The 12,327-nt window shown below is 49.8% G+C and overlaps 1 protein-coding gene and 1 pseudogene across 1 annotated transcript; both read right to left on the minus strand.

The window, feature by feature from the left end:
* Positions 1 to 285: 285 nt before the first annotated feature.
* Positions 286 to 3,214, minus strand: LOC147576513 (small ribosomal subunit protein bS21m pseudogene; annotated as a pseudogene).
* Positions 3,215 to 7,172: 3,958 nt separating this feature from the next.
* Positions 7,173 to 12,173, minus strand: ZNF408 (zinc finger protein 408). Its single transcript, XM_025928958.2, has 5 exons — positions 12,110 to 12,173; positions 11,532 to 11,809; positions 10,825 to 10,886; positions 10,325 to 10,584; positions 7,173 to 9,483 (listed from the first exon to the last, which is right to left on the minus strand). The coding sequence occupies exons 1-5, from the start codon at positions 12,156 to 12,158 to the stop codon at positions 7,955 to 7,957; spliced, it is 2,178 nt and encodes a 725-aa protein (XP_025784743.1). The 5' UTR covers positions 12,159 to 12,173; the 3' UTR covers positions 7,173 to 7,954.
* Positions 12,174 to 12,327: the final 154 nt, after the last annotated feature.

A 12,327-nucleotide genomic window follows, 5' to 3' on the forward strand; every position in this document is an offset into this window, starting at 1 on the left:
TAGCGATAGAAGGGAATGCTGGTTCAGGAGGCCCGGTCTGGGTTTCACCAGCTGTAGAATCTGAGTAAGAACAATATTTGCCTCACAAGCCTGTTGCTGAAAAACGCATACTGGCCTCTTTGAAGACTTGCTCAACCTATGGATGGCTCATGTGCAGACATGGCCATTAACAGACAAGCCTTGGGTCACATCTTCCTCAGGCTCTTTGCAGACAATATTCCAAGGCAGAAAACCTTGGTTCTCTAAGGTTTTCTTGGTTCTCTTGGTTCTTCTCACTGGGAAGATAACTGAAGCTTTCTGCTTAGATTTGGTTCCTGCTTTCCCAGACTTATGCCTGGGTTTACGTGTCATGATGACGAATTCACACACCGCGGTACCAGTGGCAAATCCAATTAGCAGGGAGAACTCTGCTGATGAGAACTTCATTTTGTTTTTTGTTTTTTTGTTTTTTGATGGGTGTTCCAGTAGCAAAATTTATTCCAAATACATACATGCTTCCTCTCCTTTTATCTAACAGTTGGTGGGGAGGGACAGTTCAGTAAAGAGTAGCAGGTGCTTTTCCAATAATAAGGTCTTGTTTGGGTTTCGTAAGAACTGGGTAAGAAATCATAGATCTATTCCGCTATATTTTAGAAAAGTTTCTCGCCTCTCCTAGACTACTTAAATATTATAGCTAAATATACACAAAATTTGCCATTTTAACCATTTAAGTAAGTTCAGTGGCATTAAGTACATTCACATTGTTGTGTATCACCACCATCTGTCTCTGGAACTTTTTCAGCATCCCCATCTGAAACTCTGTACCCATTAAACAATAATTCCCCGCTCCCCACTAGCCCTTGGTAATCACCATTCTACTCCTAGACTACTTTTTGACTCAGTTTCTCTTTCACTTAATAAAAGAGAGGGTCCATTGGTAACTATGGGATTGCTTCTATACATGCAGGCTTTCTTGCATATACGTGATTGAGTTTATTATTATAAGAAAGGGGAGAAAAAAATGGGGTTGAGATAGGAAGGAGACAGCTGGAGAGGGATTTTCATAGAGGGCCTACAATCCACAGGCCTCAGCAGCCCTGCCATGGGTCTGCCCGATTCTTCAGGCATCAAGAAGTTGCTACTGCGAGCCATTTCCATGTTGTGGATCCGCCAGCAGGTTTCATAGCTTCCCCTCTTTTGTCGACGACAAGGCTTTTCATAGTACCGCCGTAGCTTAATGTCCTCAATGAGCCCATCCATGGTGAGAATTCCGTTTAGGGTCCTGCATGCACCTTCCACGTTTCCTTCCTGTACCATCACAGTCCTGGCAATGAACTTCAGATGTTTTGCCATAACCTTGGGATTTAAATATTCACTCTGCAGGATCCCACGCCCTCCAGAACCAGCTGCCGGGACATGAACTTCATTTTGAAGAGTATGAGTCCTGACATCTTGTCATGGCAAATGCTGGACCCAACCATAATGGCCCCCAGTTTGTCATCTGCATGATTAAGATTGATGGGTTGGAATGACAGGCATGGGCTCTTTGGCGAGGAGAGAGACAGCATGAATACTACGAAGGCCATGGGAGCTTTGGGTCCAGGAATGACAAGACCAGCAAGAAGACTCTAGGCCATTCTGATAAATTTGGTTTTGTGTTTGATCTGATCTACACCATTCCTTTTGTCCCTGCAAAACCACCCCCAGCTCTCAGAGCTTGTGATCTTTGGATTGCTGCAATTCTTTGGATTCCATATACCCCTTGTCTCCCTCTGATCTAGCTGGAGTCAGAGTTAAGTTTATCACTGTGAAGTAGATACTAAGCTACCCCTTCAAAGCGCATCATAATGTTTGTGAAGCATTACAGTGCTTGCCACAAAGGAAGCGCCCAATAAATGCCACTGTTATACATGATGGTACAGGAAATACATGACGCTGCCTGTGAAGGGCTCTTCCTAAAATAGTGAAACTGAATTAAACGAACCTCTAGCTTTAATTACTAGTTTATAGAAAATATAGGTGATAAAAAGGAGTATCTTGTGGTATCCAGTACCACAAGGAATGACGAACATTCACCAGGACAAATGGCTCCAGTTTCTCTGACAAATTCATGACACGGAAATAAATAGGGTGGGTTGGAGAGACTGTTCAGGATAATAGAAGCCAAGGAGAGACCTAACACCCAAATGCACAAAAGGAATAGCGGGACCATGACTGGTTTAGACTTTTGAACCAAAGAACTGTAAAATGACTTTTCCTTGGACAAACAATAATAATATAGATTAGGTATTCAATGATATGAAAGAGTTACTAATTTGTAAGTGTTATATGGACACGTGGTTATATCCTTTCAATCCCTATGACTTACAGTTATACAGAAGAACTTACGACAGATTAAACAAGCATGGCAAAATGTTAGCAATCATTAAATCTGGGTGGTGAGGGGATTGGGTACATCATTCTTGTAAACTTTTAAACTTTTTGTGTTTCAAAATTTTCACAATGACAAGTCAACTTAATTCTTTAGTAAGTGGAGGCTGGTATTATTAAGTAGGTTCCAGTAGAGCAGCCTCTGTTTTCTTGGGTGAGAGAAGACCACACTTACCCCTTCCATTTTACAGAGATGATCGAGGGAGAGAATCCCCTCTGGGAAAGTAGCTCTGGAAGGATCCGAGAGTTCTGCCAGACCAGGGTGGCACCACCACGGGTGAGCACCGAAAGACCCAGCACATCCTTAGGCTTCAGGGTTCACTACCAGCTCCCCGGGTACCATGCAACTGAAGGTCCTTCTTGCTTCTCACCCCAAGCACATGCCTGCACATATAAAGGGGATCGTGTTTCCCTCTAAGCACAAAGCGATGATGAGGGGTTGCGTTTCTCACAAGCTGGCGTCAAACAGAATCACGGGCAAGGCCAATGCTATGTTGTAAAGTGAAGCTCTGTAATCACTGAAAACAGTAAAATTATGTTTCAAGACAGAGAGTTTCAGAGCTGGAAAGAAGGTCAGATATAATGTAAATCCAGATGTTTTAAAGCCTAGGGCTCTGGACATATACTACAGGGTGACCTTGGCCTTTTGTGTATTTTTTTTTAAACCCTCAAAAATTGTAAATTTACCTTAAGACAAAAATATATATATTTTTTCCTTTTTGGCTGAAATTATGTCTTTTGAGGTGGCGAATTGCCTTGGGTTTTTTTTCCCCCCTCAATCTGATCAGTGTTTAAAAATAAGTCAATTTCTATTTAATGAAAAGCCTTTAAAATTTGGGTCCATAGAAGAAGCTAGCAAAAGGGCTCAATGTTGGAGCCGAGATTGAGAAGCACTGATCTGGTCCAATTTCCCCAGGTCACTGTAAGGAAAGGGAGTCTCCTAGGTGGCAAACTAATTGATCAAGGTTGTAGGGTTGGTGATGAGCCAGAACCCCTGCCTCTCAAGACCACTGTTCTTCACCTCGCATGACCTTCATCCCTTGACATTCTGCTAGAGTACAGCCTCACTGTTCTATGAAGCACGCCCACTGAACATGCACCTAAAGTACAGAACTACTGTGAGTGATGCTGACCTGCCCCAAAGAAGCAACACCTAAGGGAAACATGCAAGCACTTTAATCTCGTCTTCCAACCTAGGAAGGCTGATTACAATACTACTAACCAGCTATAATTTATTAACTGCTCACCATGTGCCGGGTACATAGTACTGATGAGGTAGGTACCATAGGTATCCCCGTTTTAGGGATGAGGAAACTGAGGCACAGAAAAGTCAAGTACTTTGTCTGAGTTTATGCAGTTAGTCAAGAGCAGAGCCACAAGCCACACGTGAATCTGTCTAGAGATGGAACTCTTTACAGTCCATGATGCTTTGCATGGTTTGCAGGTCCCTAAACAGGACTCAAATTTTATTCTACTGTAAGATTTTCTCATACTATTCAAGTTGCAAATGGGGATAAAAGATCCTTTATCTCCTGCACCTTTGATTTTGGTTCAGCACCTATAGCTATAGACCCCACTCAGTTAAGCTTGCATCCAGGTGTAAGGTGCCCAAGCAACATTTTTGTAGCAACTTTGCCCACCTGGCTAGAAGCAGCATTCGAATTCAGCACTATATACACCAAACTGTTAAGTGACTTTATCTAGGGGTGCCTGGGTGGCTCAGTTGGTTGGGCATCTGACTCTTGATTTCGTCTTGGGTCATGATCTCACAGTTCACGGGTTCGAGCCTCACATCAGGCTCTGCACTGACAGTGCGGAGCCTGCTTGGGATTCTCTCTCTCAGAATAAATAAATATTTTTTAAAAAAGATTATTTTTTTTAAAGTGACTTTATCTGGAAATGGAGGAAAGAAGTAGGGAATAAAGAGATGTCACCATTAGGATTACCAAGAATTATTTTGACATCAGGGGAAAAGATTTCCCTAACGAGCATTATTCCAGTGATCAATCTTTTCAAGTAGCCACTGCATTTGAACTGGAAGAGCACTAAATTAGGGATTAGACCAGGGCCCTGTCCTTGTTCTGCTACAAACTGGTCTCAGGCCTTGACAAATGACTTGTCTCGAGGCCTCTGTTTCCTCATGTGTAACATGGGAGCTCAGACAGAGCTCTCTGATGCCCACTCTCCTCTTAACCACAAGTGTTGGCAGAGCAGAGGTTCCCACATCACGTACCTTTGGATGTATTGCCTTTGATCTGACGCTGCTCTGCATCACTAGAGACAGGCTTCATGGAGAGAAAAGTTCTCCATCTGTGTGGGGGATGTAGGTGTGGGGGGGGGGGAGCATCCCAGGTTTTGGCCTAAGCATCCCAGGGGTGTGGGGTGACAGGCCTCTTCAGCAACCCAAACGATGCCGTTTGCCCACATAGTCCACTACGAAGCGATGAGTATGTCCTTCCCTACACAGGTTGGTATCGAGTGATGAGAAGGTCCCCAGAATACCTAAAAACACTGGGCTGACACTGACTGTTAAGCAGTCACCTGAATTGGCATGACCCTGCCTGAAGCAGGAGCTGGAAAATAGGACTACCAAGCCTCACTCAGCCTCCAAGAAAGAGTTGGCTGACTCAAAACTAAAATATTAGCTGCTACTTTTCAAGCCCTTGGACCGTGTGATCTTTCCCTCCACAGATTGCCTCGATTTCCTGCTATCCTCACTCCCCATGGATAATTTCAGAATGCGGCTTTATCAAGAAGTTATTCAGATTGGGCAGGTGCTGGGTAAATGCCAGTGGCAAAGCAGGAGACACGGGGCTGCCTGTGATGTTGTTGTCAAGTGCTGGGAAGCCAGAGAACACTCAACGTTTCAATCCTGGCTCTGCTGTTCACGGATTGTGTGATGTCGGCCAGCTACTTACCCTCTCCAACCCCTAGTTCTCCTCAGCTGTGACACAGGTCACAACACCTATTCTGCAGGACAGAAGAAGGGAACAAGAATATAAGTTCTTCCTGCCTCTCTTGCCACCTACTCACCTCAGAACAATCCACTGTGGTTTCCCACTGCCCTCACTCAGCTCCTCAGTGACCTTACAAACCTCAACCCCCTCAACAGCAGTGGACATTCTTACTCACTTTTTTCGTGAAATGCTTTTCTCTCCACTTCTGCTGACACATAATCTGCAGGGTTTTCTATCTGGTTGGATGCAGATTTCATGTCCCCTGCAGAGCCTTTCTCCTGCAAGTGAACCTGGAGGGCGGCGCCTCTCCCCTCTGCTCCCGCTACGCCCACAGCTTCCATGCCCACCTTGGCACTAGTCTGCTGTGATTCCCTCTACGGAAGACTTTCCTCCCCCGACTCTGCCGATTTCTGGCAGCTGGTTTGTGAGCTCCACTGCAGGCGCTTTAGACTTGGTGCCTCCCCAACCAAAACCTGTCTCATTCCCATCCCAATGCCACTCAACATACTAACTCAGAAACGGGGCATCAGCTCTCCCTTCTCCCCTCAGTTCATGAATTCTGTCCCTTCTCCCTCTCTGGCAATGTATCTGCCCAAAGTCCTCACCACGGCCTACAGTCCCCAGCCTGCCCTCACCCCTTTCCATCCTCTGCCTTGGCCGCTCTGCTCCTCCTTGCTCTTGCTTGAACCCACTGGGCCTTGCCAGTACTGTTCCCTCTGCCTGGAACCCAGCTCCTTCTACAGACATCAAGCTCGCTCACGCCTCTCCGCAGTTCAGGTTTCTGCTCCTGTTTGTGTTATTAGAAGCCTTCCCTGACTACCCTCTGTAAAATCACAGTCCCCATTTTAACCTCTCCTCCCGCGTGACTTTTTTTCACTGCATTTACTATCATGTGGGATGTATTTGTTGTCTGCTGTGCTCCTCAGGATGTAACCCTGAGAGCAGGCTCTTTCTACACTACATCCCTAACTAGTATACATAAAGTGCACACGTATGTGTCAGATAAATAATTCCATTTCTCTGCATTTCTACTGCTACCACCCCATTCCCGGCCACCTCAGCTGCCTCCTGATTTCCCTACAACCACAACTTGCCAGCCGATCCGTTCCTCCAGCGGTCTCTTTAAACATAAATCTAGTCACGTCATTCCCCTCCTCAAAACCCTTCCTAGGGGCGCCTGGGTGGCGCAGTCGGTTAAGCGTCCGACTTCAGCCAGGTCACGATCTCGCGGTCCGTGAGTTCGAGCCCCGCGTCGGGCTCTGGGCTGATAGCTCAGAGCCTGGAGCCTGTTTCCGATTCTGTGTCTCCCTCTCTCTCTGCCCCTCCCCCGTTCATGCTCTGTCTCTCTCTGTCCCAAAAATAAAATAAAAAACGTTGAAAAAAAAAAAAATTTAAAAAAAAAAACCCTTCCAAGAGCTTCTCAATGTTTTGAGAATAAAAAGTCCCAACTCCTAAAGCAAGGCCTGCGTGACCTGGCCCTGCCCCCTTCCCTCTCTGCTGCAGCCACGATGGTCTGTTGTTGACGTCACCGGACTCTCACTCCAGGGCTTTTTCACACACAGCCCCCCGCACCCCCACTCTCTCTCGCACCCTCCCATCCACCAGATCACAGCAGTGCCAGGGTTAACAGCCTTACTCCAGCACTGGGCCAGGAGGGTCCGAGTCTCAGCTCTGCAGCCTAGCAGCCGTGCCACCTTGAGTAGGACACTTAAAGCTGTTTCCTCACTTGTAAGACCAGAATGCTACCACTACCGACCGCACAGGGTTGCCACGAGGATCATATAAACTCAAAGAACTGGCCCACAATCAGGGTGGAGTGTTTATTTAATCATTATTATTCCTTGCGGACACTGTCCCCGATGCCCATCTGTAAAAGGCATCGCCTCAGTCTTGCTCACAGCTGTATCCCGGCACCCAGGGTGCTGGTTTATGGTCTACGCACATCAGGATGGGAGTCTGTGAGCAGACTCTTTCTTGGGTGTCCCAAGCCCACAGAAGGGTTCAGATCTGGCCCTAGCTGCCTCCAGTGAGTCTGGTGTCTATCAGCACAGAAAGAAAACCAACTTCACAGCCCCTAGATGGTGAAAAAGTCTGCCAAAACCACCTACAGCCTGAGTTAGAGGGAACTATGAGCTGAGCTCAGCCTCTGGCATTTTAACCCTCCAATCATTCCGTCTAGTTCTAGATGAAAGTGCCTGTCCCTCAGGGAGCTTGGGGGGGGGGGGGGGGGGGAGCGATGATGCCAGCACTAAGCACCCGGGCAGGGCAGTCCGGCTGCCAGCTCCCTGACTACCTCACTGGGTGGGGTCACTCCCGTTGTGTTTAAAGAACAAGCACCCTGAGCAGTTCCTGGTGAAGGAGGTAGAACATGCTCTACCGGAAGGCAGTAAAAAGCTCTTAAATCTAGAACAGGTTTACCTTACGGTCTTGGGAAACAATGTGGTGGTCCATAAACAGGAAGGGAAATCCCCGACCTGCTTCTCAGAATAGACTAGACTCCGTCAGGCAACCCAAAGAGAAAGACGCAGGCGCCCGGCAGCCAGAAAACACTAGCTTTATGTAAAACTCTGCTGAAGGAGGTGAGGGGGTCAGGTGCCCGTCTCCACCTCCACCACTTCTGCCCAGGCACTAAAGCCCATGTCCTTATGAATGAGCACCAGGCTGGAGGCGGGGCCTGGCTCCTCAGGCACCACAAAGCACTTCTCCTGGCTCCCAGAAATGGTGACCTCGAAGACGTCCCGGGCTGGGGAGACGTCCTGTTCGCTGCATGTATCTAGCAGTTCTGGCTCAGTCTGCACCAGTACCACGGTGGGCTCGGAAGCAGCAGGTGGCACACTGGGTGGGCTGGAGGGTGCCCCAGGCTGGTGACTGAGCTGGTGTCGCTTGAGGCTCTGGGGGAGGGTGTAGCCCATGCCACAGGTGGGACAGCGATAGGGCTTGTCGGCCAGGTGGGACTTGAGGTGGCGCCTCAGCTTGGTGGCCAGTGTGTAAGCACGGCCACACTGGGGGCACGGGAAGGGCCTCTCCCCTGAGTGCAGACGCTCATGAGCACGCAGTGTATGTGGGTCTCGGAGGGCCTTCCCACACACAGGGCACAAGTAGGCCTCCCCGGTGTGAGAGATAAGATGGCGCCGCAGCTCAGGCAGCTGCGGAAAGGCATCGGCACAGTGCGGGCAGCGGTAAGGACGCTCCCCCGTGTGCAGCCGCAAGTGACCACGCAGGGTGCCCCGCTGGCGGAACGCCCTGCCACAGTGTGGGCACAGGAAGGGCTTTTCTCCTGTGTGGAGTCGCATGTGGTTGCGCAGAGAGCCCTGGTTGGCCAGGGGGCGCCCACACACAGGGCACGGGCACGGGGCAGGGGCCGCCGGCACCTGGTGGGTCTTGCGATGCAGTCGCAGGGAGGGCCGGCGGGCAAAGGCCTTGCCACACTGGTCACAGGCAAAGGGCCTGGCACCTGAATGTACCACCTGGTGCTCTTTGAGGTCTCGCCGGGTGCCGTAGGCCTTGTCGCATTGTGGGCAAGGAAAGGGTCGCACTCCGCGGTGGCCCAGCATATGGGCTTTGAAGCTCTCCTCTGAGCTATAGCTCTTGCCACACTCAGTGCAAAGGAAGGGTTTGTGGCCTGTGTGCACGAACGCATGCTTCTTCAGGTGGCACAGCTGCAGGAAGGCTTTGCCACACTCCCCACACCGGTATCGTCGTCTCTGTTTTGGGGGGCTTCCTCCTGGGCCAGGAGGGCTCCGCAAGCATGCAGGGAGGCCGGCCTGTTGCTGCTCCCCAGCCTGCTGGGCCCTGAACTCCGAGGTCTTTGCTCTGGGTGGGCACTGCTCACTGGGGCCACATAACTTCTTGACCAGGTAAGCATGCAGGTGGGTGGCCCTGGCAGAAGACGAGGAACTGGCCTCACTACTCTCTGGGCCCTGCTGGGTAGTGGAGCTGCTCTGAGGTTCAGGTGACATCTGTGTCTGGGGTGGATCCTCCTCATCCATGCTGCCACCCTGAGGGAGCAGGCCAAGTGGTTGGCTCTCCTCAGGAAGTTGATCCTGGGTTTGAGGCTTAGGTCCGGGGCTTACCATATTCTCTGCCTGGATGCTGGGGGGTGACTGGTGACCGGGATCTGCAAGGCAAGAGTGGGGGCGCTGGGGTTAGTAGAAACTGTAGCAGGGGGTGGCAGTGGTGTCACTAGGAAATTCTAAGAATATGTGTCTCCTCCTACTCAGCCCCTGAACCTGAACTTCAGCAGGAGCAATGACACCACTCTCTTCCCTGGAACATGAACCATGTGCTCTGTTTATCTTCATGTTCAGTCTTAGGTGCCTCCTGGGGAAGCACTCTTGGGAACCCCAGTGCCCCAAACCTCTGGATAGTCCTAGAACAAGGCTCTCCTAGGGGCTCCTATTTTCCCTCTGGAGATGCACACTTAGGACGAATTAGGCCACCACCTCCTCGCCTTAGTTCATCTGAAAATAAAGGAACCTCTACACCCACCCCAGATAGAAGAAACATGAGAAATTGGAAACCTTATATAGAGCTTGCTGTCTTCATCGACATGACCTTACTATTCCAGAAAACGTACTCAGAAGATAAAAGTTGCAAATATCAATACTATTCATTCTAAGGAAAAGACCCAATCACACTGCGATAAAAGCATCAAATGATAGGTCACACCCCAAGACTCTCTGAGCCTTTTACTGAAAATTCTAGCCTTGTATCTACAAGTCCTAAGCCGTTATGTCACGATCCTTATTCAATCTGATCAAGCCCTGTCCCATCTACACTGAAAGATCTACCAGACTTCAAAATTTCAATAAATATCCAGGCTTTGCCCTTCCATCTCAGAGAAACTATTAAAAACTCTGTGATGCTCTCCTTTACCTCCCTGAGCCACAGCTTTGCCTTGTCATATCAAGGTTGATTTGGCGATAATTTCGGAAGCCAGCGTTGTATCTGACACATACCTGTCCAAGGTTCTGCTGCATCCTCCCCAGGGGAGTCCACTTCCTGCTGTGAAGCGGAGTCCACTTCGGTCACCACAGCCATGGCTGCCTCTTCTTCTAGCCTGGGCTGGGTGGGGCTCAGGCCATCAGAGGGAGGCTGGGGCCACAGCAGCAACTCAAAGCCTGGCAGCACAACCCGGTACACCTGCAGATGGAGCTTCTCGTTGATCCGCACCAGGGCTACGTTTCCCTCACCTTCCAGCCTGCCCTGCTGCACCAGACTGCAAAGCAGAGGAAGAGCTAACTCAGGAGACCCTCTTCAAGTGACCCTCCCTAAAGCCCCAGCTCCTGGGCAGTCTGAGTCCTAAAAGACCCCATGCCTTTGGAACACTCACTGCAAAAAAAAAAAAAAAAAAGAAAAATTGCTGGGTGGGGAATTACAGTGGGCTTCTGGTTCCAACTCATGCCATAACAGAAAGCCTCAAAGGACCATCTTCACTACGTACTCTCCTGTAACTTACCTGATCCAGCCTGAACTCTGCTCACAAGCACACACGTCTCCCCATGGGCCTAGTGACACGTCCTGAAATAAACCAATAAGAGTCCTTCTCCCATGTGTTTGGGGAACCAGAATCCGGGGCGGGGGTGGGGGTGGGGGTATGTAACCTCTCCTGAGACAGATCTAATATGAAGCCCCTGGAAGGTTAACGGTCTCTGATTCTTCCTCTACAGGACTGTGTTGTCTGATTTTTCATTCAGTAAAGACCGAAAGACTCTCCCCTCACCTCCCTCCCAATATGTGGAATATCACAAGTTGAATACATTACTGCCTTCCAGTGAGTGTGCCAAACAATAAAAAGTTGTAAGAGGTACATCAACTTTCCTTTACTTTTTAAGACTTACTATGCAATGAAACCCTTTACCCACACTATTTCATCTATTGCTCCAAATAACCCTGGAAAGTTGGGGGAAAAAAAGGAAACAGCTATTTTTTACTTTTACAAATGAGTTAAATGAGGCATGCCATTTTATCCAGCTTTCGGCACTTTTTGCACCTTGATTCCTTAACTACTGCAAGTGAGGGGAAGAGGCAGTCCTGGAAAGAAGGGGCATAACCATCTCCTATCTCTTGAAATGCCCTGCTTCTTCTAACAAACTGAAGAGCTGTTTACAAATGGCTGAACCTCTTGCAGGATCTGTCACGGAGACACGTCCTATCTTTCAATACCTCCTCCAGCCGTAGTTTCACTCCTTCCTCCTTCTGCTTGGAGACAGACTCCTCTTCCAGAGGCCCCCAGAGCAGTCCCGGCTGCAGGGGCTCCCCGACACACCAGACCCCCAAACACGGTTCCTCGGCGAGTGAAGGGCCAAGGGCCAAGCCCCGGGGAAGGCTCTTTAGAGCGAGGAAGGCCCGGGTCGGCCCGGGCGGGAAATCTTTGAGGCCTCGAGCAAAGCCTTGTCCAGAAGGGATCCATCCTAATTCCGGGCCCAGGCGCGGGTCGGGGGCTGCAGGGAAATGGGAAGGCAGTAAGGGAGCCAGTCCAAAGGGTCATGAGGGTGGGGACAGATATGGGGGGAAACCGCAGGTCCAGCTAGGCCTCGGCGGTCTGAGGGATGTTAGAGCTCTAACGGAGCCCCTAGGAGGTTTGAGGGTATTCGAGGACTCTTAACACCCCAGAGACATCTGAGGGCACCGGAGGATTCCAGGCTAGGGAGGAAAAGGGCCTGGGGGTAGAGAGTTGACCAGGGAACAGCAGGTCCATCTAAGGACGGGGCCGAGGGTCAGAGACGCCGCAGGTCACTAACCGCACTGCAGTCTCTCGCCCCCGGAGAGCAGCTCCTCTGCCTCCTCCATCCCTCCAGAAAAGCCTCCTTCCGCCGGAAGTGAGCGTCTTCTTCTCCGCTCCTCCCGGAAACAACCATGGGCTTCCAAATTTCCTGTCGGGAGAGAATCCGAAGAGTCTGACTCATTGGTGCACAGAACCGGGAGGTGGGGAATACCGGCGAGGCAAAACTCCGTCTGA

This window comes from Puma concolor, chromosome D1, assembly GCF_028749965.1.
Source record: "Puma concolor isolate L17-30 chromosome D1, mPumCon1.1.hap2, whole genome shotgun sequence".
Classification (NCBI taxonomy): Eukaryota; Metazoa; Chordata; class Mammalia; order Carnivora; family Felidae; genus Puma; species Puma concolor.

Coding starts and splice junctions, on each gene's coding strand:
- ZNF408 (XM_025928958.2), bottom strand. CDS start 12,158: ATGGAGGAGGCAGAGGAGCTGCTCTCCGGGGGCGAGAGACTGCAGTGC. Junction 10,887..11,531: donor TGAAACTACGGCTGGAGGAG/GTATTGAAAGAT, acceptor GGTTTATTTCAG/GACGTGTCACTAGGCCCATG. Junction 10,585..10,824: donor CAGAGTTCAGGCTGGATCAG/GTAAGTTACAGG, acceptor TCTGCTTTGCAG/TCTGGTGCAGCAGGGCAGGC.